The sequence below is a fragment of the Patiria miniata genome, unplaced genomic scaffold (genome assembly GCF_015706575.1).
Source record: "Patiria miniata isolate m_02_andy unplaced genomic scaffold, ASM1570657v1 HiC_scaffold_17, whole genome shotgun sequence".
NCBI lineage: Eukaryota > Metazoa > Echinodermata > Asteroidea > Valvatida > Asterinidae > Patiria > Patiria miniata.
In genome coordinates, this window is record NW_024037055.1 from 3086052 (window position 1) to 3112147 (window position 26096).

The 26096-nt window shown below is 43.0% G+C and overlaps 6 protein-coding genes across 7 annotated transcripts; 2 read left to right on the forward strand and 4 right to left on the reverse strand.

The window, feature by feature from the left end:
- The first annotated feature begins 406 nt into the window (after positions 1-406).
- Positions 407-4616, forward strand: LOC119723462 (NXPE family member 3-like). The gene is made up of 8 exons (XM_038194128.1): positions 407-809; positions 1634-1684; positions 1874-1942; positions 2248-2313; positions 2441-2532; positions 2695-3252; positions 3457-3509; positions 3641-4616. The coding sequence occupies exons 1-8, from the start codon at positions 714-716 to the stop codon at positions 4441-4443; spliced, it is 1788 nt and encodes a 595-aa protein (XP_038050056.1). The 5' UTR covers positions 407-713; the 3' UTR covers positions 4444-4616.
- A 1333-nt stretch (positions 4617-5949) lies between these two features.
- Positions 5950-11198, forward strand: LOC119723463 (proton-coupled folate transporter-like). Of its 2 annotated transcripts, none has more exons than XM_038194130.1 (6): positions 5950-6152; positions 7050-8062; positions 8665-8799; positions 9280-9363; positions 9999-10158; positions 10483-11198. In XM_038194130.1, exons 2-6 carry the CDS (start codon positions 7087-7089, stop codon positions 10592-10594), a joined length of 1467 nt encoding a protein of 488 aa, XP_038050058.1. In that variant the 5' UTR covers positions 5950-6152; positions 7050-7086; the 3' UTR covers positions 10595-11198. The 2 variants fall into 2 exon arrangements, with proteins under 2 accessions (XP_038050058.1, XP_038050057.1); XM_038194129.1 differs by having other exon boundaries at positions 5951-6205.
- Positions 11199-13718: 2520 nt separating this feature from the next.
- LOC119723464 (allatostatin-A receptor-like) lies at positions 13719-17303 on the reverse strand. The gene has a single exon (XM_038194131.1). The coding sequence runs from the start codon at positions 16102-16104 to the stop codon at positions 15112-15114; it is 993 nt and encodes a 330-aa protein (XP_038050059.1). The 5' UTR covers positions 16105-17303; the 3' UTR covers positions 13719-15111.
- A 971-nt stretch (positions 17304-18274) lies between these two features.
- LOC119724075 (neuromedin-U receptor 2-like) lies at positions 18275-19441 on the reverse strand. The gene has a single exon (XM_038194995.1). It carries the CDS (start codon positions 19294-19296, stop codon positions 18283-18285), a length of 1014 nt encoding a protein of 337 aa, XP_038050923.1. The 5' UTR covers positions 19297-19441; the 3' UTR covers positions 18275-18282.
- Positions 19442-20769: 1328 nt separating this feature from the next.
- On the reverse strand, positions 20770-22300 carry LOC119724069 (neuromedin-U receptor 2-like). Its single transcript, XM_038194989.1, has one exon. The coding sequence runs from the start codon at positions 22148-22150 to the stop codon at positions 21185-21187; it is 966 nt and encodes a 321-aa protein (XP_038050917.1). The 5' UTR covers positions 22151-22300; the 3' UTR covers positions 20770-21184.
- Positions 22301-24290: 1990 nt separating this feature from the next.
- On the reverse strand, positions 24291-25637 carry LOC119724070 (neuromedin-U receptor 2-like). The gene has a single exon (XM_038194990.1). It carries the CDS (start codon positions 25425-25427, stop codon positions 24462-24464), a length of 966 nt encoding a protein of 321 aa, XP_038050918.1. The 5' UTR covers positions 25428-25637; the 3' UTR covers positions 24291-24461.
- Positions 25638-26096: the final 459 nt, after the last annotated feature.

Sequence of the window (26096 nt, forward strand, 5' to 3'; positions counted from 1 at the left end):
TTGAATATTATACATCACACTGAGGTGAAACTGGTTAAATTAGATATACATTTACCATCCACTTCGATTGAAAATTATCGACCATTACATTCGTAAAGTAGCGCACGTACACCTGAACCTACAGCTACTTAAGAATTTTGGTTTTATAAGCCACATACGATAATCGTGTAAGCAATCAATATGGCCGCCTAGTATGTTCGAGAAAAGACTTCGTACCTCACAAACAAATTTCAATTTTTATGAAACATGTAAACCCTTTTCTCCCGCCAATAATCCCTTGGAATATTCCAACACTCTACCATCACAGAGCAAAGTCCACAATCTCTGTTTGGACAGTATCCCGGCATGCTCCAGGTCTGGTGACCTTTGATCGAATATAAACCATGGGAGTTGTCCATTAACGTACACATGCTGCGTATGTACCGAAATGTAATGCTGATTATTTTTGAACAGTTTGTCAACAGATTTTTTTGGTCATGCGAATGTGTTACCTACTAGGCCTAGGGGTTAGGCTTTTCGGTAAACAACAACATGGCCGCCATGTTTGTCCAGTGGCCGTGTCTTTTGTTTTAGAAACGAAAGGACATAAACCATCTGAATCAACGCACTAATACTGCGGAGTCTGATAATTACGAAAGCCTAATGAGTGGTTAGAAATCCACGAGAGAGCATCTTAGATTCTTCAAGAGAAGCAAGTACACAGAATCTGCAAGATGAGGCTTTCGTCTACAATTACCGTTACGTACAAGGATTTCTGTGTAGCAGTGTTGATCTTCGGGACTGCCACTGTGTCTATATACTGTTTGTGGGTATGTAAAGTGTACTAAGTATTACGAATTTTCTCGTTCAGAAATATGTGTACTATAGATATGATATCATTCTAACATTGACAGCTGGTGCAATGGAGCATGGAGGCTTAAACAGCCTGATGGTTAAGGCCAAAAAAAAAAGTCTCCGGTTTCTGGTATGCGCGCGCGTCGCCGTAGCCATGCGCGTCGGCAAAATGAAAACGTTTTTTTTTTCAATACAAGATTTTGTTTCAAAACCGCCAAACTCACTGGTTTGACTGGAATTCTGCTGCTGCACAATTTTAACGTGTTTTTAGATGGGGTTATGATCGAGAATAAGATTTATGTGGCCTCTCTGGACTCCCATAATATTTGCACTAAGTTTAGTCGGGCACCATTTGCAGTCATCAGCCGACATTTGAAGCCAAAAAAAAAAAAAAAAACCAGGTAAAAAAAAAAAAAGCCGCGTCGCCGCACCACTTTTGGGGCAAGCTCCATACCAGAAACCGGAGACTTTTTTTTTTGGCCTAAGACGAAAGTGTACCTATGTATTTATGTATTGAGTCGTCTGATGTTTCGAGCAAGCTGCAGAAACGTCAAGAGTTTGCCAAGATTTTTAGAGGCCTCATAGCTCAACAATGATCTTGATTCGACGCCTTTCAACTGAAACGGCAACGTGACGATGTAAGGCCGAATAGCTTCTTAGAATGATGAGCTTTTGGCTTAAAATTCGAACATCTTGTTTTAATTAAAAATAAATGCCAATGCACCATCCATAAAACTACAATCTCCGGCAATCAATCAAGTAAGCCTATTATAAATGATCATTAACTTTGATTCCCCAGACAATGATGCCCGGAACAGATCGACACGTAGAACAGACGTTTGGTGCAAAGGTGAGTGTCAGTAAAGTGGGATGACATGAGGTCTAGGAGCATTAAACATTTCCACACCCAAAGGTCGGTTTGAAAGCAGAATAAAATATTTGAATCATCACCCTTCTTCTCAAATAGCATAAACATTACATTCTTTGACTGACACTAAACGAAATGATTTTTTCCTTCTACTTTCCTTCTATTTTCCAGACAGGACATCGTCAGAGAGGTCTGAGCGTCCTCAAAGACATCACAAGAAACGTTTCCATGAAACAGAAGGTCTGCTCTATTTTTCTTTTTTTTTAAATTCCTATCAAAATGCAATTTTGGCAACATTTGAATGAGTTTCTAAGAATCTGTAGCATGTGTCATGCGCCCTCTTGTGACACCGCTGCGAATATCATTTGTAACACATAGGTCTGGGATGGCAGGGACATGCCTCTGTACTTTGTTCTTTCTTCCTTTGCACACTTCATTAGTATTTTCAAAAATACAATAGCTTTCAGCTGGGGTCATGAGGTTACCTAGTTCTATCAATGTAGGCCTATACTGATGTGCCTTTTGGCATTTGTTTTCATCAACAGAGTAAACAGAAAATCGTGGATCCTCCTGTAGATGGCGATGTCAATGTAGAGCAGAAGGATCAAGAGGTAGGCTTATGGAGGGAAAAATGTATGGTGCCTAATAATATTTAGCTCCAAGCCTAATATAGTCAACGTGCCATGGGGTATAGAATACATGTATGGTTCGAATACATTTCATTTTTTCCCACTAAAGGTGGAATTTGACGCCATTCGGCGGGTGTATCCAGAGGAATACGCCCTGCAAGACGTCAGCAAGCTCACAAGCTCCGCCAAAAGCTTTTACAGGTAAAAATAAATGTGAAAGAGTCACTGAAAACTGACTTTATGGTTGTTAAATGGCCACATATCATAAGCTATATAGGTTTTCCCATTTTGATACTATTGGAAATATTACAAAAGGACATTCGTAGGAATCGTGTTTTTAAAGGTGCATACTTTCCTTCACAGAATCGAAGGTGATAGGCAGAACATCAAACTTGGCGATACACTGCACGTGATCATACAGGCACGCGACGGCCGGGGATGGGACCGAGGCCAAGGGGGCGATTTCTGGTTTGCCACCCTCGCCACCAAGCGGAACAGCTCCGGTACGGCCGGCCGAGTCCTGGACTACGACAACGGTACCTACAGCGCGTTCTTCACGGTGGGGTGGTCGGGGAAGCTGGCCCTAGAAATCATGCTAGTCCACCCGAGCCACGTGGGAGCGGTGATGACCAACGTCATCTGGAACGAACGTGACCGCGTGGAGTGGGCGGGGCGATTCGAAATGGCGCCAAACTCGCCAATCAGGTCTGACCAACGGTGCGTGCTTAGACGCCAATACGTGCCTCTGATTGGTGAATGCGTGATGACGTATCCAAAAGCTATGGGTCAGACGGTGCTGATGTGTGATGCCCCGGGTCCAGGGATCAAGTGCGATGGGTTGAGCACCCTCTTTGGAAACTTAACCGCCGTCAGGGACAGGATCAAGAGCTTCACGCGGAACTACTACAAAGTCTTCTCAGGGTGAGATTGAGTCGTGAATAGACCACGCCCATTTGAAGCTTTAACTAATCACAACGAGGGTCATGTATCACATGACCGTAAGGTGTTAGTGTCTTTGTTTTTCATCCAAGGTTATTTGATTAGATTCTTGACATCGTTGTCACGGTAATGGCTTGCTTAACATACCTTCGCCTGAAATACTTCTGTTTTCCATCCTCATTTCAGAGACTATTTTAAAAAGAGACTAGTACGGGGTCCGAGTCAACTTGTAATTAAAGGTAAGCATTTATCGAAATGTAACGATTTTTCTCCTACACAAAACTTAAAAATGACTTCGGAAGATAGATTTTTAAAACCAGTTTTAACCTTGTGAAATTATTTTCTTTGCCATGACCATGACTATTTTCAGAGTCGGAATTCCTACGGCAGAAACTGCAGAGCGACCAGGCCAACCTACCGGCCTGCCAGCCCGACCTACCCAGTCCCGATCACGGCCTTGGCTACTGGGAGAAAGACCACTGGCACTCCTTACTCTGCAGGGCGAAAAACTGGAGCGACCCGGCAGAAATTGGTCAATGTCTGAGGGGAAAAGAGGTCTACTTTCTCGGAGATTCTGTTCTCTGGAGATGGATGGAGACATTGCTTAAAACGATGGGTGTTCCAGCGAAGACTAAGAAATCTGACGAAGAGGATGTCTCTGTAAAGCTGCCTTCATTCAATATCTCCTTGAACTTCCGGTTACACCCGTTGACCTTTACCCCAAACGGCACCTCACACCGGAAGTTGACATTCGAGGTGGACGTGATGGACAGCTTGAAGAACAAGGGGTGCAACTACGCCGTGGTTGTGGGCACATGGGCCCATTTCGCTCAGTGGACTAGAGAGAGTTTTGTGGAGCGGGTGGGTTTGCTTCGGGAAGCCGTACTGAGATTGAGAGCCCGTTGCCCCGCGGTGAGGATCGCTGTAGCCGGTCCGCATCCCCGTGATCAGCCCAGTAAGGAATCTCGCATCTACCACAACGACCTCATCGTCCGTCGCATGGGGGAGTTCCTCGAAGATTCGGTCAGCCAATCGGGAGCCTTGTACCTCGATCGTTGGGATTTGAATCTCGGCTACCCGTCCAGTAAGAGACTTCACATGCCGAGTGCGGTCATTCGCGGTGAACTTGGCATGTTCCTGTCCTATGTCTGCGGCATGGGCGAGGGAGGATAATAAAACATGTTAAATCTGTCACTTTAATAGGAAGACACTTCCTACCAGTGAATCCAAACTCCCAGTTTTTCAAATGGATTCGAGACTGTTTTGCCAATCGAAATTTATTTGTGGAACCCTAAACCAAGACAACAGGTGCAATTAATGCAATCGTAATTTTTTTTTTTTGGGGGGGGGGGGGCAATTCAGTTTTTTTGGTACAATTGTTGGCCAATGTGAAGGCCTAGCCTATACATAAAAAGCCAGATGATTGTTTATTTTAGGGCAACTTCACCCAGGTTTTGCAGGAATGTCAATTATATTCCTTTTTTCCAATATCAACGGGGTCGTGTATTTTATACTTTTGAAAGTTTTTTAACTGCTGTAATATTCGCTTTCTTGCCTTTTAGTACGGAATAATTTAGATAGGAAAGAAGCAAGTGCCTTGCCCTTGTGCAAGTGCTAAGCTAAAGTTCAAAATCATCGATCAGATCTCCCATCAGATTCTTCGTTGTCATTTCAAATTAAATACTTCCCCGCTGCATCAATAAGTAACTAGAGCCTAGAGGCTGCAATCTTATTTTTGTCTGGAAATTTACGATTGGAGTCTAGGGCCACAAATCAAGTCTACGTAGGAGGATCATTGAGAGATCAGAAGAGGAAACGCTAAGTGTTGATGCACGACAAGAAGCTTTCGCGCTCCGGACTCCAGGAGTTAATTTCGACGAAAGTGAGTTTTATTTTTTTAAGAAGGAGCCCTTACAACAGGAGCGATGTACGGCCTTCATTTAATTAATATTTATGCATTTGGTGAAGAAGAGATTGTTTTGGTCTGAACACGCGCGCGAACCATCAAGAATTGCAGCTATCTTGGTGACAGTGGTATGAGACCGGCATCGGGGTGGCGTCCTCGGTTTAATATTTTTTCCTGTCCACATTTTGTATTCATTTGATGGGGTGTATGTACATTACATCGTGTGTTATAAATTCCTGCCCATTTTAAGGCGTTCAATTGCAAAAACCTCAACACTCTTAGTTAATGTTTATGAATGCAAAACTTACATATCAATAAACAATATTGAGTAAAATTAAATAAAAATTGTACTGATAAATTTGTACAAAGATTTAAACCATGTCTCACTTTGGCCATTGTGTAAAAACCAATAAATCATCACACAGCGACGGATAACACACTCAGGTACTCTGTCGTCCTGAGCTCTACAGTATGGTTCTTGACACAGGTTTGTTTGTGGTGTAAATCGAGAATCGGTTTTGATTGTACCTCATCATCGGTCTTTTGTTTATACTCTTATTTATAGGCCTAACTTTTTTTGGCAACAGCTTCCATTAATTGGTTTTGACACGTTTTCTAGTCGACGTCGTCCTCTATTTGACTCCTGTCCTCAATTACTCGATGATGTTTCACATGTACATGTGTGTCCTCGATTCACACTATAAACAAATTTCACTCATTCACAACTACACGCACACCCAATACAGAACTTGGATAAAAATGGTCTATTATATTAGTAGTAGGCCTACTACGCACCAGCGCACAACTGCAAAAAACACACTGCACACTATTTTGTCTGCTCTATGGTCTCCTTGAATGGTTGGCTGCTGAGTGCACCATACTGTTGCACAACTGACATCCGTTCGATCGCTTCGCTACAGAGAGTGCGGACACTGAGTCCGTGTATAAGGCTACATGTAACTTCCGGATCGATAAGGTAGGTAAATTCAATGTTGGAACTTGCAGGTCGGTGGTGGAATTTATATGAAGGTATGTAGCACACGATATTGTTTTAATCAATTCTCGATGATTATAAACCTGTTTGGCCCTATTGTTTCTTTATATGGAACATCTTTTCCCATAGTTGGCAGAATAGCCAGCGCACTACTTGTGCGCGCAGCAAAGTTTGGGTGCATGCTCTGCAGTTAAGCAAACACAGCCTCGATATAACACACTATTAGTCTGGATCCACCAGATGTAGTACACACGCATTGAAAATCATCTGTCAGGTGACATATTGCTACCATCTGTAAATAAAGCTATTATTATTATTTGATTTTAAAAGTATCTGAATATTTATCACCACCCGGCCGTGGATCATGTGTGTTCACAGTGGTGGACAATATACCCTATCTCCTATAACTATATACAGTCGACTCTCGTTAGTACAAACTCTGTTAGTACAAAATTCTGGTTATAACAAACATAAGGCATTGGTCCCGACTGTGCATTTATGTGCACAATGAATGGGACTGATGTTCCTCTTTATACAAAATTCTGAGTATAACAAACAATTTGGCTAGGTCCGAACGAGTTTGTATTAACCAGACTCGACTGTATAGGTAAACATTTCGGTTGCGCATACATTATGTCAAGGGGCAACATTTAGAAGGCCTTGAAACATCCATATACTAATGATCGTAACTCAATTGTCGCTAATTACCTTTTGTGGTAAGAAAGATACTGACCTTGCTCTGCCAGTTTTTACAAAGGGGGATATTCGACTTAATAAAATACCTTGGGTCAGCACGTTATTTTTCCATAGAAAAAAATCTGTCCAGTTTGGATTGTAACTTACAAGTTTGACTCGAGTGAACTTCTCAAAACATTTCAGGTTTTGGACTGAGTGGTAAGAGATCCCCGGCGCAGACATGACCGAGCCACCATCTGAAGACTCACCCCTTCTTAATCAAGATGGCGTCCGAGGCAGATCCGTGTGGACTTCAATGGCGCTCTTCTTGGTCTTTCAGATACTTATCTTAATCCCCGGTGAACTTGTCATGGCAACGCTGGGGGTCCAATTCGCGCGCTCTACGTTTGTTCGCCAGCGTAACTTCACCCTTCCCGTAGGAGGCAACGCTTGCGACTCCAGCAACATAAGCCAAGAGCTGAACGACATTCAGTCGGAAACAGCTCTGTTCTCGACGTACCAAAGCTTCCTGGTAGACCTCATTCCTGTAGTAACCGGTCTGCCGCTAACCGCTGTGTCAGACTACACCGGCCGCCGGCCCATCATTCTCCTAAGATGCCTTGGACCTTTAATCATGGCCACTGGCTTCCTTGTGGTATCATACTTTGAGCTGTCTGTTTACTACGCTCTCATTGGAAGTGCTGTTTTCGGTATCTCGGGTGGATATGTGCTTCTTAATTCAGTCAGCCTGCTGTATGTGACAGACATTGTCTCGGCCAAGCAAAGAGGTGTGGCTTTAGCTACAATCTACGGAACTCAGAACACTGTTATGTATCTAGCTCCATTCATCTTGAACAGTTTGCTGGGTGCGTTGTCTTCATTCACCACCATCTATCTGATCGTCACCTGCTTCGCACTGTTAGCTCTCCTCTGGATGCTGCCTCCGGGCATCATTCGAGAATCCGTGGAGAAGCGACCGGTAGATCTTCGTGACCTGGCCGGCAGTGTTACCCGAGGCATTCGTAACGTGTTCGCGAGTTCCACGGAGGGTCGAAGATGGAGAATTGTGCTGATCTTTGTTTGCTATGCAGTGATTAGCTTTACGTTATACGGCTTTCAGAACACGGTCGATCTGTACGCTCTAGGAAAGCCTTTCTGTTGGACGCCAGCACAAGTCGGCGTTTACTCATTAGTGTACGGAGTACCCAATGCAGTAGGTAAGTATTCCAAATAAAAGGCCTTTATGCCATTAAAAAAGTTCACGAACAACAACCCTCCTCCCCCCAAAAAACACACACACCTTAAATATGGCTTAAGCTTATAATGGTAGCTTGTATAAGCCAAGGGCAGATCCAAAACACAATTTTGTTTGGAGTGGGGGGGGGGGGGGCAAAAAATGGTTGGTCCCCCAAAAAGTGGGTCCAAAAATGACGGCGTGTGAACAAACTTTGGATTCTAGATGCTCTGTGGTGCGATCTGAGGCAATTTCTACCCACTTTAGCGATATTTTGAGGAAACGATGGTGTTGTACGCAGTGCCTGCCTTCATTGCGACGTCACTTAAAAAAAAAAAAAAAAATGGGTTCTTTTTTTGGGGGGGGGGCATGGCCCCCGTTGGGCCCCCCCCCCCCGATCCGCCCTTGTATAAAGCGATCATAAAAATTATCCACTTGACCACTCCACCGTTTTTGTTACGAGCTTAAATTGGCTTTTTAACATCTGTGGGTTTTTCCCTATTGTCCACGTTGACACTTTAAATAAACTGCTCTCTTACAAATAAAACAAAATTATTGCTGATTTTCGGTATTTTTCGTCTGCAGTTGCACCCTTCATTGTTTGGTTCCTGGAGCGTGTTCTTTCCGATTACTGGGCGATTTACTTGAGTGTGATGTGCGGAGTGGCACAGTATCTTCTGACAGCAGTGGCGACGACAAATGCAGTCCTGGTCTACGGAGGTAATGGACCGATCCAGTAAGCCCCTCCCATGTTGCGCACGTGGGCAAATTAACACGTGCTCCTCTCCAATGCATTTTCCATAGATATAGTTATTTTAAGTTCTATATCTATGGCATTTTCCTGCCGCGCGCGTCATACGCGCGTGCACGCATGTCGGACTTTTGTGCACGCATGTTGGACATAAATCACGACTGTGATTGGTCAGAATACCATGGGGCGGTGCTTACTGGATCGGTCCATTAATCAGAGCTTAATCAAGGGGAAACCAGTCTATGCATTATCCCGCAGCACGCGACATAGTAAGTTACGCGTGCACGAATGTCGGCCATTAATCACGGTAGTGATTAGTCAAAACATCTCAAGAGCTCTGCTTTATTGAAAGGTCTATATTTAAGTGACCGCAGCATTTTTTTTTTCAGTATGAACGTATACACAGGCCTACATTTCACACGTCTTAAAACAAATCAATTCGTTTTCAGCAACCTGGGCTGGCCTGATCTTCGGCATTTCCCAACCTGTGTACGTCACTCTACTTACAAGGCTGGTCAACAAACACAGCCATGGTGAGTGAAATATGACATTTTGAGTCCACTGAAAATGTAGAAGGCTATACCAAAATGAAAACTGAAAGTTGTACCCGACTGGTCATAACTGACGGAACGGCTACACGAAATTCATATCCTCCTGCGAGTGCGATCCTCTATTCAGTATTATTGGTCAGGAGCAGAAGTTCCAACTAATTCTGACAAAGATTCAGATTCTTATTTCAGGGGTACCCTAAACTAGGGCAACGTTGGGTAACTTGAGCACCTGCCTTATAGCTGCACTTGCCGTAACGGCGTAGTGTGCGGCATTTATAACATGATTCGTTTTGGTAACAAATACGTACTGATGAAAGTATATGCCTTGTATTCCCATTTCTGTTGTTTCATGTAATTCCGAACAACTGCCAAACTTTGGTTAAACGAACAGAGACGAAAAGTCTGCCAAAATTATTATAATCCTTTATACAAATTAAACCAAGGATTCTTCAAAGTGCAAAGGCGATTTAGGTCGGAATCCTGACGAAACTTAGCGGGAAAAGAGCTGTTCCGGTTTGCCACAGTTTACGGTATACTTTGTCTAATTCCTCGTTTCATGGTATGACAACCCTGCAGCGTATTATGTGTTAACTGATTGTTGGTGTCTCCTTCATCAGGTGCTTTATTCTCTGTGTTTACACTGGTCTATTCCCTGGGATCCGCTACTTCTCTCATCGTGCAGAGCTACGCCTATTCCTTGGCTGTTCTCTCCGGGCACGCCCGGGATCTCTTCTTCGTCATGGCGGGCCTTATTGGGATCACCTTCATACCCACAGTGTGAGTTTGCAAAACCAACCGTTGAGGACTAGACACAGAGGTTGTCCCAGTGTCATAGACCTTTATCGATGCTGCCACCATTTCAGTAATGTTCCCTGTTTCAAATAACAGTACAGGATGATATATTTTGTCCATTTTTGGAACCAGACTATTTTGCCTTCCAACCTCGCTTTGGTTGCGTCGATATGAATGGGGGAAAACATTTTGTGTTAAAACAGGTGGTGAAACAGTTAAAACAACAGCCAAAAAAAAATTGTGGTCAGATATGTTTCCTTTAATACTTATGGTGTGTATTTATTTTCAACCTTTCTCCCAAATTTGCAGAGTGTTGCACATCTTGGAACCAAAAGAAGGATTTGAAGCTGACTGTAAAATAACCGGCAAAGGTGGACCGAATGTACTCGATGGTTCTACTCAACGAACAGAGAGATGTTAATCATTTTTTTTTTTAAATCATCTTTTTTTGTTTTATCTTAATTACCGTATGTTTTATACTGACGGTACGGGAAGCATTGTATACATCCTATTGTAGAAGTATAAGTAGATATTGGGCCATTATTTTGTCTCTAAAAACCATTCCCGAAAATAATGTTTTAATGGATTTTACCGCCACAGATAAATAATTGTATTTGAGCGAAATTATTGAACACTCCCTCCACCTGGTCTTCCATAAATATTTTTAATTTTTAAAGGTACAATGCGCGATGCAACGATTGATACCAACGCTAATGGTTTCAGAAAAGCTCCGTTAATACTAACTGTGTTGATTTTTTCCATTGGAAACTCATAACTAGCAGGGTGTTGCTTTATATAAAAATAATTGTTTGGGATATGAAAGTCTATATAATTCCGGTGTGTTACGTCTTAACAAACAAGAGGACTATGCACCTTTATAAAATTATGGTTTGAACTAAATGTATATGTTATTTTAAATTGTATAAATGAAATCTTCAATATTATCGACTGTCTATAAAATAAAATAAAATAAATAACCAGAGGTGAATCAATCAATAAATAACCAACGAATCATTATTATCACAGCCAAATTTGACATCCTCTTCTTCATTGTGGACAAGTATATGTGCGACACGATTGTCGTCATGATGGCTGATACAATAAACGCTAAACGCTAAACAAACACTTCAAACGTTATCGGAGTTTTGACTCTACTATACCGTGTTTCAGCTTTTCATAAAAACGTTGTAACGTGCGTGCATGCTCTTATCTTGAATTCTGATGGAAAGTTCATCGTGGCGTTGGATTTTTTTTTTTTTATCTTGAACATGTTCTTAAAAAGACATATTGGGTGACAAATGCATCTTAATAAGCCTATACAAACATAAATCTGTCGTGAGTGCTTCGTTTTGAAGATTAAGTGGTCGGTTCGGCAGTCACGACACTATACAGAAACGCCCCAACAAGGTGAATAAATCAACCAACTCCTTAGCTCTTAGATGACTTAAGGCGCCATATTTCTTTTGAGATCAAATTTCATCTGATCAAATTTATCTCAACGGTCTAGTAATACGTTCTTATCCAGCCTCGTTCTTTGTCCCTACTAGAAAATGGAGGTGGAACTTTTCATCTCAGGCTTATGGCGAAACGTGTGTCATGCTGAGCCTCTTAAGAGCGGCTGCATAGAATGTCGATGTGCATGTGTTAAAATGCGAAACCTTCACTCCGAATAAATGTTTTTTTTAATTCAAATTTAACCAGAAAACAGTGAAACTTGCACCCAGCTGACCACCGCTGAAGTCAAAATTACCAAACGTGTTTTTCAAAAATGACGTTTGAATCAGTTGTATACATCGTGCATGACTGTACAGCATTACATTCACTGTGTGGACTTTCGAACAAAAGAGGTCCACATAAACCAGGTACAGCAGCGACGTTGTGCGGACTTGCTCACGTCCACACAGTGTTTTCCCCTCTCTGGAAAAAATAGGTTTAGAGGCATTTTGGGGTTAGGTTTATCCTAGGCAAAATGAAGAGAAACACTAAAGGGAATCATAGAAACAGTTGGGATGAAAGAGTTTTCACATTGTGAGTTTTTTGGCACAGTTTTTTCTTAACTAGGCCTACACGAAAACAAAGAAATGTCCACACAAGGTATGTAAAGTAAACACGTGTCAGTCCACACGCACTATCAATTTGAAAACAAGAAGAAATCGAAATGGTTTTGGGAATACATCATCCAATGATTTCTACAGAGTAGAATAAACTAAACTGTTATTCTGCAAAATGTCACTGTGATACCGCTGTTTACCAAAAACGAAGAGGGCCTCGCGCCAATTAAAGCAGTTATGAACGTTTTTAAAAGCCGGATATAATAAATCTCCCTCTGTGATAGATTAAAACGAATCGTGATAACGGACAGTAAACGTTCCGGTTGGGGAGATTATATGAAAGTGGAGTGAAATCACGATATCACCCTAAAAGGACACGAAGAATGTATGAATCCTGACCAAATACAGAACTGTGGCACACGATACCATCAGCATAATCCGAGGGCATAATGGTTTTTTATTAAACTTATTAAGGGGCACTTTTAACCGGTAAACACCCTTATTCATTCCCCCCAGAAATAATGAACGTCACGCTCCGTACTAATTATTATTTGCAGCAGAGTGCTCACTTTGACGATTGAATATGCACACTTCCGAAGCGCTAATACTGAATCGTGACTCTCTCTCGATATCTACTCCAAATCTAATATTTACCCACTCCTCATTGATGTGCTTTTTTTATATCATTTATAGGTCCAGTTAAAGTGATCGTATTAGGCCTGTGTGTTTTTTAATTTAATTCATGATTCAATGCGACAGGCACGAATTGGAGATGCAGGAAAGTAAACAGTTGATGGGAAGATATATACGGACATTTGCATCGGGAGGACAAACCTGCAATGAAGATTTGAGTCTTGACATTAAGAAGATTTTTCCGTCGATCAGCGCGCTCCCATATTTAAACGCCAGAGTTCCGGCCCCAATATACAGTATAGATAAAGGAACTCCTGCGAAGTTATATTGTGCATTAAGTTATATTGTGCATTATGTGATGTGGCCTCGTGGTTAAGAGCATTGGATTCGTGGTCTGCGGGTAAAGCTGCAGGTTGTGGGTTCGAGTCCAGCCTGGGGTCATGGTGCGTGTGCCCTGCAATGCACTTTGTCAATCATTGCTTCTCCCCACCCAGGAGTAAATGGGTACCTGTGAGGGCAGAGATGGTTAGTGTGGTAGATTTTAGCTGCTTTGCGCCGAAATGGCAGCATTGAGCTGTATACTCCCTTGCGAGCTGAGATGGTGTTAGGAATGTTTCATGGGCCCAATGAGCAGGGGTAATAATGATGTAGCGCCTTGCAACACCAGTCATGGTGTACATGCGCTTTATAAATCCCCAGGATTATTATGGTTAATTAGTAGTATTATTATCTTCTTTGACTAAAACATAAACGGTAGAGGGTACGAATCTGTGTTCACAGGAACGGAGTGCCCATCTCTCTTTCGAAGCGATTGGGCCAGACTCGTGTCCGTGAATGCTGCTAAAACATACACATGCAAGTAATATTATTCTGAAATCATCATCAATTATCCAAATTCTCTGAATATCGGATTGATGGCCTTCTCAATCAGTTTTTTTCTAATAGCCAAATAGGGGCCATTCCGTAAATTCAGACGTACAAGTTAGACACTTTAATGAGCTGTTGTTGGAAAAATGAATGTGATAATCACCAATGACGCGTCATCTGTTAAGTAGAAAGAAAACAATGACAGAGCAAAATTAATAACGTACCACCACCTTTAACGAACTTGTACAATAACATGTAGATCATGTGGTTGGACGTGCGTTGGATTTTACGGAATTGCCCAAAGGATACAGTTCTCTTTCTGTAGAGCCGGCCACATACCAACTTATTTTAAGAATGCGCCACATGTTTTGGCCCCTTTCTGTATCAACAATTCTGTGAAATACTATGACTAGGCCTAACGTACTCTACCTCTCCAAGAACATTCTTGTTTGTATTCTAATGTCGCAGCAGCTGGCTGTTTGTTCAAAGCTTACATTTTCCAATTTCCAACCAGGAAATGTCAACAACAAAAACCAGTAATTGCAGCTATATTTATCTACCAATATCCGTTTTCCTCTTTAAACAAGGTTTTCATGAAAACAACTAGGTATGTACAAAGATGACATTTTACATTGAGAAGAAATAGTTCTATTATTAACTATACAAATATAAATCATGCACGTTATAGTTGTCGCAGCCTGGCTGTTTGCTCACATTTTTCAATTTCGATCAGGCAATGTCAACAAAAACAGCATTTGCAGCTAAATACCAATTTATCTACCAATACATTTCTTTAAACAAGGTATTCGTGAAAACAACTGGGTATGAAAAAACGATGATATATACACATTGAAAAGAAAATCTGAACTAACATTATACAAATATACCCCAAAAAATCCTGTATACATATAATAACATATGCATCATGTCGACACCGAGATTCAGAAGCTTAATTGACGCACGATTCATCGGAAAAAAATCCATGTACCATACCTAAATTTGAATGTCCGCACATCACTTTCAACACACCCTAAATTTCAGGAGCAGTTTTGCTAGCAACCTCATGAATTCCTCCACTGTGAAGGAACGCATTGCAAAAATTCTTTGCAGTTTCCGTGTGGCATAGAGCCCCGCGCGTATAGTTGCCAAGCTGTACCTTCCACAATTCCAGCAAAATCTTCCAAAACAACTTGTGGGTTTTGAAGGATTTTGGATTGTTTGGTTACTCAGTTCATTGATATACACTGCAAAAACTGCAGTGTTAAATTTACAGTCTTTGTATCTTTATAGGACCATCTGGTGTTACATTTTTACTGGTTTTGTCCTATATAGATACCGAATGGTGTTAAATTAACACTACAGTTTTACATGTACGCATCGTTGACATTTACTCGCATTCGTTTACTCCAAGTTCGGAGTCATTTTGTCCCCTTGTAGCAATGTTAAATGATGTCGACGCCACCATCACGCGATTTGTTCGAGCGGGAATGCAGGGAAGCAAGAGGGACCTCGCGCTCTTCTTGAACTGTCTGTACTTGATGGCGTAGATGAAGGGGTTGACGCAAGAATTGAAGGCGGCAAGCGACACAGAGATGATGTAAAAGTTTCCATTGAAATCTAGCGGCCAGCCGAAGTTGCTCATCAGGTAGCTGATCTGGTTGGCCGACCAGCACACGATGAAGGACATGAAGACTATGATCAGAGTCTTGATGGTGTTCCGTTTGGCCCGGACGAGCGAGCCACGGAGCGACTCGCCACCGTGCCGTGGCGAGGACGACTGCTGGGCGACGCGCGCCGCTCCTTGTTTCAGACACAGTATGATCCGAACGTAGCAGAATCCCAAAAAGAGTAGCGGGATGAAGTACTCGATTAAAAACGTGGCAACGCCAAGCAATTGTTTTGCGGTAAAATCTCGCTCTTTACACACCTGGTTCCTGATCTCACGGGTGGCGAACAAGTAGGCCTTGTATCCGAAGGCAGTGACCCACACAACAGCTATCATGATCCCGGCTTGTTTCGCACCGAAGAGTTTCACATATTTGAAGGGGTAAACGATGGCGACGAAGCGCTCCGATGTCAACACCATGAGGTTGAACGAGGAGGCTAAGAAGAAAACCCAGAGGTAGTAGCCGGACTCCCAAATGTAGCAGTACAAGACGGCAAGTGTCGGCTCACTCGGCATCGTGGGGAAACAGTTGCTTTTAATGATCAGACACAATGAGGCCAGAAAGTCGATGACAGCCTGATTGAAGATAAAGGCGTTAGTTATGGTCCTCATAACTGGTACTTTAGCAATGACCAAGCAGACCAGACCATTGCCAAGAATACCAAGACATCCTACGATGGTCCGGACAATTCTTAAGACAAATTCTGCATCCATCTTTGTAATTGCTCCCTCAGCTTCCAAATTCTTCTGAAGGTTGATTTCGGAAAAAAATGTCGAATCTATAGGACGTTAAACATTACCCTCTGAGGGTTTCAATTCAGAGGGCGGTAAACATTTGCTGAGGAAATCGATGCCGGTTTCCAAGCAAAGCAGGTGTTGGATCCATTGTTTCGATTGGCGCGCAGTCCCAGGTCCGTCAAGTTCACAATCGGCCCAAACACTATGAACATGTCTATAAATGCCGATCCACGAAATAATTTTCTCTCTTAACAGCGTATCCACCAAAAGTGTAACAAGCTAATTCTATGGGCCTATCCTTCAGGATAGGTCGATCCTATATCGGTGTCTCCTCTGGTGTCGTGTGCTGTCCTACATCATTGAGAACTAGAAATAAACGATGTTTCAGTGAATACGTGCAAAGATTCGTTTACCCAAATGTCTTCATCGGCCGAACGGGGCAGCCGTACGTCGCGCGGTGTGTCAGGTCGGAGCATGCGCACCTGCTGACTTCGATCGGTCGTTGATGAAGGAGTTACCACGCGTTTAAGGTACAACACATATCTACGCATGAGCTGCCGTGTTAAGCTTGAAACTGGTACTACCTACGGTGCGTGCAACGGCTCCGTTGATGCGCTGCTCCCACTAATATTATGGTGTGTCACGAAACTGCTCTGCCGATAAGTGCACTATGAAAACACACTGCGCGAAACTCACTGCAGATATATTAGTGCTACAACAAAAAAAACCACCGTACTGACGCGTGACGCGATGGGGATTATGATTGGTGGGGTTGTTTGGTGAATGATTAAAATACGGCCCTATTATACTCTATTTCTAATTACAGGCATTTCTGGAGGTGTGGCAGCTGTGAGAAATTTTCTGTGTCAAGAATGGAATTTGAATTATTAAATATTGGGAGATGAATCTGTTCCAGTCAAAAAAAAAACGATAGGCCTATCATAACTATGAATTTATGAAGTCGATATCAAGTATCTTAATACTTGAGTTTTGATTTAATTAAAGCCTCGATTTCGAGAACTGGACTTATCTAAGAGAGCTCTTTGAAGATTAATGTTTACTATTGGACAAGACGAATACTTGTGCAATATCAAAGATCAAAATACGGAGTCTAAGTACCCGCGGCTCTTATGTACGAGGCAGCACGCGACAAAACAGGCAACATTTTGTCTAGAAATTACATGTTATTATTTTCTACATTTCGAAAATAGGCTAGATAAATATTCTTAATGCGGTTTCTATTTATTTTCTTTTTTCTAAAGGAAGGTATTATTTTTCCTCCATGACGGATGACGAGTGGTTGAATTTGTTGCACACACAAAAAATAACCAATTGCAATTTTCGAGAAAAAAAAACCCAGCGCAAATTTTCAGAATTGACTCACTGTACTAAAATAATAATTGGAAAATAAGCGATCGATTCTCTTTCCTACCTTCAATAAACGACTACCATTTTTTTTTAGAGCGGTGCAATCGTGAAAACAATACTTTCATTGAAACTTGGTTTTTCATTACGTAGAAACATCAATACGGATAATATTGGCTTTAATGACTTCGTGGTTTAAATTAATTTCTTTCGCAGTGAGAGAGTTTCGTCATATCATCTATTGGGTACATTTTTATGAGGTAGGCTCATACCATCAAATGGTATCTATCAATAGATACGCACCCAGCAGATGCGTAGCAAGGTCATCATAATTGGGGGGCGGGGTTTACAAAATTCGTGCCTGAAGGGCTACAGTGTGGACAGGTTTTTCTTCGGACACTGGGGGGGGGGGGATGGGTGGGCTGGTATCTTCCAATGGGGGCACTGTTAAAACCGAACGATCATGCGCACTATCGGACAATTATACATGTCACTTTTAGGGCAGCACAATTGCCGACATTCGCGCGAAATTCCAAAAAGGGCACTCGAAACAGGGCTCTGGAAAAAAGGGCACTTGTCAAAAAAGAAGGGCAATTGTTGTAAAAAGGGCACTCTTTAAAAATATTGGTGGAAGGGGGAAACGCTGGTGAAAAAAGGCACTTGAATGGAAAAGATATTGGGAGGGGGTAAATACCCCACTTAAACCCCCCCCCCCCCCCCCCCCCCCGCTGGCTACGCCTCTGCCAAAATACAGACAGAGGTCGACTGACTCGTGCTTGATTCTTAATTTCAACGGTGACTCAGTGTAACTGCCACCGATTCTCCCTCTCGTGTATGAGCTAGTTTAGGGCAGCACGGCTTCAGCAAAACTCGCACACCTGTCTGGAACTGTTTGTACTTGAAGGAGTAGATGATTGGGTTGATGCAACAGTTCAGCTGCACCAACGCCACGGAGATCAAGTAGAATGCGCCGTTGAAGTTCAGCGGAAAACCGAAGTTGAACATGAAGAAGGCGACCTGATTGGGCAACCAGCAGATGGTGTATGTCGCGAAGACGATGAAGAGGGTCTTCAGCGTGTTACGTCGAGCGCGAAGCAGGGAGCCAGACATACTGTTGTCTCCTTGCTGGCTGGTTGATGGCTCGGCGTGGACGGTAGACGAGGCTTTCTTCAGCTGAAGAATGATGTGGACGTAGCAGAAAGTCATGAAGATCAATGGGATCAGATACTCAACGAGGAACGTTACAATTCCCCAAGCTAAGCTTGCCGCGGTAGACAGACTGGCGATCACACAAGCGCGATCAACGATTTGGCGATAGATTACATTGGTACCTTTGTAGCCGATGGCCGACACCCAAACTGCGACCAGCATAGCCGTGGCCCGTGTCTTTCTGAAGTAAGTCAGATACTTGAACGGGTACACAATTGCCAAGTAGCGCTCGGATGTGAGCATGACCAAATTCAGAGTGGAGGCGACGTAAATGACCCACAGAATGACACTTGAGTCCCAAATAAAGCACTGTATACCGGCAATCAACGCGTTACGATGGAGTACTGCCGGAATTGCGATGTTGCTGTCGAGAACCATTAACAAGGACCCAAGGAAATCGATGACAGCCTGATTGAAGATGAAGGCGTTGGTCAGTGTTCTCATGGCCGGCACTTTGGCGATGACAATGCACACAACAAAGTTACCAAAGATGCCAACGCTTCCAATGACTGTTTGCAGAAGTCGCAAAGTCGACTGCACATCCATCTTGGATGCGTTCCGGTACGCGTTGTCTAAACATCGGTTGAAGCTCATCAGAGTCCTTTCCGAGAAAACAGAGTGGGCCGGGGTTCACTTATACTTTCTGGAGGCCACGCGTTATCTCTTGTTCGTTGGCACCATGATTTAATCACACAGAAACGTCGAGCAACGTCTTTGAACATTAATTGCGTGCGGGTCTTTCTTGTGTGCCCTGTGGCTTTCGCTTTTATAGTATCCGCGAATAATGCCCGAGACGCAATCTCCGATGACGTCCGGAGTAATTGTTTCTGCCTTTTACGGACTATATTCAGGAGAGATTTCATTGGATGCCTAAACAATGGAAAGTGTTTTAACTTGTTTACGTCGTGCAGTTTTCCTGCAAAAGAGCACTTATACACCTATCAGTTTTATTCTTCCGCAAAAGGTGGTTTATTATAGCTTCCGCCTGTCTCCAGCTTGGGAATTTATTCTGAATGACTCCATTCCCCAAGGATGTCCACATTGACAGCGAGCGTCATGCTATTAATGTGTCCTCTGAGGGCCACAAAGTATCCATCAAATTATACAGTTCAATGAACTAAGAACTACCGCCCCACGATTCCCAACTTCAATTACTAGCAATGGATTACCAAATGAAACATATCCAGGGCCCAATGTCATAGCATTGCTTAACAGTTAGCAGAAAAGTTACTATAGCAGAAAATCATGCTGCTTAAGCACTATTTCATGCTAACGGTTGTGTGCGCATGGAGATTTCTACTGTTACGTCACTGATTTAAGCAAAGTTTTCTTCTGGGGTTAAGCGTGCTTTTGCTGTGCTTACTGCTTAACGGTCCCTGTGAAATAGATGGAGGCTTGGTAAGCACAAAGACGGCTGTCAAGCAGCGCTATGAAATTGGGCCGGTAGTTGGACCGCCGATTGTAAAGTCAACGACCTCATGAATTCAAAAGAATTCAAGCGTCTTTAAAATTCAAGCGATGTTATAAATACAAATAGCAGCATGGGCCGGCAGACTGATAGGAACTTTCAGTGGAAGTTTTCAATGAAAATTGTATCCTACGTTCCCAATAATACCAATCATATTGCTAAAACTCAGTGCTGTCAGCTTGCGCGCTCTTTACTGGTTGAATGATCCAGTGTACATGTACTCAGGTATAGGCTAGAATGCTTAATTTCTTTGACTTACAATATACATTCTACAAAATGATCCCATTTATTGCGAAGGTTTCCAATGAAGTGGTCATATATATTTCTGCCACATCCATTGTATGACTTCGCGCTTTCAGAGTTCGCAAGAGGCGTTCAAGTTGGTCGGATTGACTCCTGATTACTGCATGGTTTGCGTTATCACCATCACGTGTGCCCCATCCATTCTAGGAGTTCGCGCGTTCACAGCTCTCGAGGCGTCTTGTATACTTGTTGACAGAAGCCGTGGTGTGAGACACGACGAAGACCCAAAAATCGACGAGTGACGAGGTCTGACGGGCAGCACGCGCGCCGGTGACAACACGGCGGTGGTTCATGTCGTGGCACAGCTGAAGATTTGCGTCGAACTAGGAACCAAAAAATGCGAATGTTCCCGATATAGTTGTCCGTTTTATGCAAGAATCGAGTCAGTTTGATTGCAATAGTGCCAATATCGAAATAGGCTGGATGCGAACCTTCGACATCAAGACTATGGCTCACCCAGCCTCACTTAACGATCTATAGGCTTTCTTGTGGGTTCCTCTACAGTCTCTACTCTGTTTAACATGTATTGTAAAACTTTGATTTAGTTGTAAACACCGTGGAACACTTTGTGCTATACAATCATTTAATTCGCAGTGAGAGTCTTGTGTATACATACACCTATTTTGGTTTACGTTAGCTCATATACCGCCAAGGATATCGACTGATGCACCCAGCTACAGAGTGAGGGTGACTCGAGCTTGATTCTTAATGTCAACGGTGACTCAGTGCAACCGCTACCGATTCTCCCTCTCGTGCAGGAGCAAGTTTAGGGCAGCACGGCTTCATCAAAACTCGCACACCTGTCTGGAACTGTTTGTACTTGAAGGAGTAGATGATCGGGTTGATGCAACAGTTCAGCTGCACCAACGCCACGGAGATCAAGTAGAATGCGCCGTTGAGGTTCAGCGGAAAACCGAAGTTGAACATGAAGAAGGCGATCTGATTGGGCGACCAGCAGATGGTGTACGTCGCGAAGACGATGAAGAGGGTCTTCAGCGTGTTACGTCGAGCGCGAAGCAGGGAGCCAGACATACTGTTGTCTCCTTGCTGGCCGGTTGATGGCTCAACGTGGACGGTAGACGAGGCTTTCTTCAGCTGAAGGATGATGTGGACGTAGCAGAAAGTCATGAAGATCAATGGGATCAGATACTCAACGAGGAACGCAACAATTCCCCCAGCTAAGCTCACCGCGGTAGACAGACTGGTGAACACACAGGCGCGATCCACAATTTGACGGTATAAAAATCTAGTGCCTTTGTAGCCGATGGCCATCACCCAAACTGCGACCAGCATACCCGTGGCCTGTTTCTTACCGAAGTAAGTCACGTACTTGAACGGGTACACAATGGCGACGTAGCGCTCGGTTGTCAGCATGACCAAATTCAGAGTGGAGGCGACGTAAATGACCCACAAAATGACATTCGATTCCAAAATAAAGCACTGTAGGGCGGCAATCACCGCGTTACGATGCAATACCGCCGGAATTACGATGTTGCTGTCGAGAACAATTAACAAGGACCCAAGGAAATCGATTACAGCCTGATGGAAGATGAAGGCGTTGGTCAGTGTTCTCATGGCCGGCACTTTGGCGATGACAACGCCCACCACAAAGTTACCAAAGATGCCAACGCTTCCGAGGACTGTTTGCAGAATTTTCAAAGTCAACTGCACATCCATCTTGAAGATGATCCTGTGTTGCCTGAAGCGAAGATGAAGCTCGGTGTCCTTCAGTGATGTTTGCGAGAATCAGACTGACGTTCACAAATGATGTTCTGAAGTCCGCGCGGCATTGTTGCCCTACAACTGATGTATGGCGCCCAAGCTGTACCAATAACCAGGTCATACCAACCATGATTTAATATAAAACTTCGAGCAACGTCTTTGACCATTAATTGCAGCGTCTGCACTGGAGATGTCTTTTAATAACATCCGCGAATACAGCCCGAGAAGCAATGAAAGTATCACTGCTGACGTACGTATAGTCATCGTCTTCCTCTTTATAAAAGGACTTCAATAAAATAAGGACAGACTTCAACCCAGTTTCCCACCAAAGCAATTATCTGATTCGTGCATTTCCGACAAACCGAAAGCATCATGCTAAATTAGTCCTGGGAATTATCAGGCAGAAACGTAGAATCAGAAAACTAGAAAACTACCGAGGAGACTTCAATGCCATATCTATTATACAATTGATGAAGTCAGAAAAAAACCCAGTTTAGTCCTATATGACTCCCAACTTCTATTCTTAGCAATGGGTTATCAAATTAAAAACAATTCAATGGAGTTGTACTCTGTAAATTCGAGAGAGTGAAATGAGGGACTATATAGACGTTTTAGAGTGAAAATCACTCTCATGTTAGATTGAAATAGTCTGAAAAAAGAACCACTTCAGACGAAACTCGAGTGAAAACTCAATTTCTACGATTGAAGATATTTCACTCTGAAACGTCTAGTCCCTAGTTTCCGACTGTGGGAGTGAATCTTCACTCAAATGGAGTGAATTTTCACTCTTTGGAATTTAGAGAGTACCTATACTCCGCGATGAATGGAAAAAATACAGAGACACGGTGCTCCAGTGCAGATTCCTCCATTTCTCAGTTTCAAATAAAACAAAACCAAAGCTGAGTAAAAAAAACAATCAGCCTTTTCAATCGCATTTTTTCCATTCTGGCGAACAGGTAAGCACCGCGGATTTTTTTTTATTTCATAAGTGGCGAACAGGTTTTAACTGTGCTGTTCGCCAGTACAAAAAAAAACATTGTGCTACCTGTTTGCCAGTATGGAAAAAACGCGACGGTTATTGAAAAATGTTGGCCTAAATCCGACTAGCATTATATTGTAAATTAAGATAAACTAAAATAGAAGGTGCATCTTATTACGGACTGCGAGGTTGATTTGTTTTGTTTAACAAACCTGAATAATATTGTCAATGCAAAAGTCAATTAGTAATATAGTTGGCTACATCACCAGTATAGGGGCATTTTAAAGAAAAATCAGGTTACTTGAAACAAGAACTACTAAACGACAGCAGTGACGGTCTTTTCTTTGCAAAATAGCAGCGTGAGCCGCTGATTGATTGGAACTCTTCGTTGGTTTTTCAATGAAAATAGTTCCCTACATTTCCAATTAATTTAGCACAGGATGCACGCCCTACGTTGGTTAAATGATCCGTACAATGCTAAATTTAATTGACTTTACATTTGATTAATTTCTCAGTTGACAGATATTATATTCTATAAAATAATCCCATTAATTGCGAATGCTATATCTACGGTCCAAGTGTAATTCTGCCAAATACATTGTTTGACTTGGTGCTTTCAGAGTTCGGAAGAGGCGTTCAAATTCGTCCGATTGATTATTACTGCATGGTGTGCGTTATCACCCCGTGTGATCCATTTTATGAGTTCCTGCGTTTTCAGTTTGCGAGGCGTCTTGTACTGGTTGACGGAAGCCGTGGTGCGAGACACGATGAAGCCCCGTAGTTCGCCGAACGTTCCTGGTCTGAAGGGCAGCACGCGCGCCGGTGTCAGAACGGCGTTGGTACGGAAGTGACTGTACATGTAGTGGCACAGGTGAAGATTAACGTCGAACTAGGAACCAAAAAGAGCGAATGTTCCCGATATAATTGTCCGTTTTATGCAAGAATCGATCGAGTCAGTTTGATTGCGATAGTGCCAATATCGAAATAGGCTGGATGCGAACCTTCGACATCAAGACTATGGCTCACCCAGCATCACTTAACGATCTATAGGCTTTCTTGTGGGTTCCTCTACAGTCTCTACTCTGTTTAACATGTACATGTATTGTAAAACTTTGATTTAGTTGTAAACACCGTGGAACACTTTGTGCTATACAATCATTTAATTCGCAGTGAGAGTCTTGTGTATACATACACCTATTTTGGTTTACGTTAGCTCATATACCGCCAAGGATATCGACTGATGCACCCAGCTACAGAGTGAGGGTGACTCGAGCTTGATTGTTAATGTCAACGGTGACTCAGTGCAACCGCTACCGATTCTCCCTCTCGTGCAGGAGCAAGTTTAGGGCAGCACGGCTTCATCAAAACTCGCACACCTGTCTGGAACTGTTTGTACTTGAAGGAGTAGATGATCGGGTTGATGCAACAGTTCAGCTGCACCAACGCCACGGAGATCAAGTAGAATGCGCCGTTGAGGTTCAGCGGAAAACCGAAGTTGAACATGAAGAAGGCGATCTGATTGGGCGACCAGCAGATGGTGTACGTCGCGAAGACGATGAAGAGGGTCTTCAGCGTGTTACGTCGAGCGCGAAGCAGGGAGCCAGACATACTGTTGTCTCCTTGCTGGCCGGTTGATGGCTCAACGTGGACGGTAGACGAGGCTTTCTTCAGCTGAAGGATGATGTGGACGTAGCAGAAAGTCATGAAGATCAATGGGATCAGATACTCAACGAGGAACGCAACAATTCCCCCAGCTAAGCTCACCGCGGTAGACAGACTGGTGAACACACAGGCGCGATCCACAATTTGACGGTATAAAAATCTAGTGCCTTTGTAGCCGATGGCCATCACCCAAACTGCGACCAGCATACCCGTGGCCTGTTTCTTACCGAAGTAAGTCACGTACTTGAACGGGTACACAATGGCGACGTAGCGCTCGGTTGTCAGCATGACCAAATTCAGAGTGGAGGCGACGTAAATGACCCACAAAATGACATTCGATTCCAAAATAAAGCACTGTAGGGCGGCAATCACCGCGTTACGATGCAATACCGCCGGAATTACGATGTTGCTGTCGAGAACAATTAACAAGGACCCAAGGAAATCGATTACAGCCTGATGGAAGATGAAGGTGTTGGTCAGTGTTCTCATGGCCGGCACTTTGGCGATGACAACGCCCACCACAAAGTTACCAAAGATGCCAACGCTTCCGAGGACTGTTTGCAGAATTTTCAAAGTCAACTGCACATCCATCTTGAAGATGTTCCTGTGTTGCCCGAGGCGAAGATGAAGCTCGGTGTCCTTCAGTGATGTTTGCGAGAATCAGACTGACGTTCACAAATATGTTCTGAAGTCCGCGCAGGATTGCTTTTCCTACAACTGATGTATGGGGCCCAAGCTAGCTGTACCAATATTCTGGTCATCCCCAACCATGATTTGATATTATAAAACGTCGAGCAACCTCTTTGAACATTAAATGCAAGTGTCTGCAGCACTGGAGATGTCTTTTATAGCATCCGCGAATACAGCCCGAGAAGCAATGAAAATATCACTGATGACGGACGTAGTCATTGTCTGCCTCTTTATAAGAGGATTCCAATAAAAATTCAGGACCGAGTTTAACCTAATTTCCAAACAAAGAAATTATCTCTCATCTTATTAACGTCATGCATTTTCCCGACAAGCAACCACTTAGCTTATCAGTAAAGTTGCTACATTGTATTTGACAAAAGGTGTCGGTCCATTTTTTCAAAATCGCTTTCGGCTGCTGCGGAATTTAATCTTAAAGCTTCCTCTCCAGAGCTCTGGAAAATATATCCAAACTGAAAGCAACGTAGTACCAGAAATCTAGCAAACTACCGAGGGGATTTCAATGCCATACTCAATTCGTGAAGGTAGAATTATAATGATTCATAACGTCTA

What these genes read in the sequence shown, in the direction of transcription:
- LOC119723462 (XM_038194128.1), top strand. Translation starts at nt 714, where the DNA reads ATGAGGCTTTCGTCTACAATTACCGTTACGTACAAGGATTTCTGTGTA. An exon ending in AACAGACGTTTGGTGCAAAG is followed by an intron (nt 1,685 to 1,873) that starts GTGAGTGTCAGT and finishes TCTATTTTCCAG; the next exon opens with ACAGGACATCGTCAGAGAGG. An exon ending in TCCGCCAAAAGCTTTTACAG is followed by an intron (nt 2,533 to 2,694) that starts GTAAAAATAAAT and finishes TTTCCTTCACAG; the next exon opens with AATCGAAGGTGATAGGCAGA.
- LOC119723463 (XM_038194130.1), top strand. Translation starts at nt 7,087, where the DNA reads ATGACCGAGCCACCATCTGAAGACTCACCCCTTCTTAATCAAGATGGC. An exon ending in TGCAGTCCTGGTCTACGGAG is followed by an intron (nt 8,800 to 9,279) that starts GTAATGGACCGA and finishes ATTCGTTTTCAG; the next exon opens with CAACCTGGGCTGGCCTGATC. An exon ending in GGTCAACAAACACAGCCATG is followed by an intron (nt 9,364 to 9,998) that starts GTGAGTGAAATA and finishes CTCCTTCATCAG; the next exon opens with GTGCTTTATTCTCTGTGTTT.
- LOC119723464 (XM_038194131.1), bottom strand. Translation starts at nt 16,104, where the DNA reads ATGGATGCAGAATTTGTCTTAAGAATTGTCCGGACCATCGTAGGATGT.
- LOC119724075 (XM_038194995.1), bottom strand. Translation starts at nt 19,296, where the DNA reads ATGAGCTTCAACCGATGTTTAGACAACGCGTACCGGAACGCATCCAAG.
- LOC119724069 (XM_038194989.1), bottom strand. Translation starts at nt 22,150, where the DNA reads ATGGATGTGCAGTTGACTTTGAAAATTCTGCAAACAGTCCTCGGAAGC.
- LOC119724070 (XM_038194990.1), bottom strand. Translation starts at nt 25,427, where the DNA reads ATGGATGTGCAGTTGACTTTGAAAATTCTGCAAACAGTCCTCGGAAGC.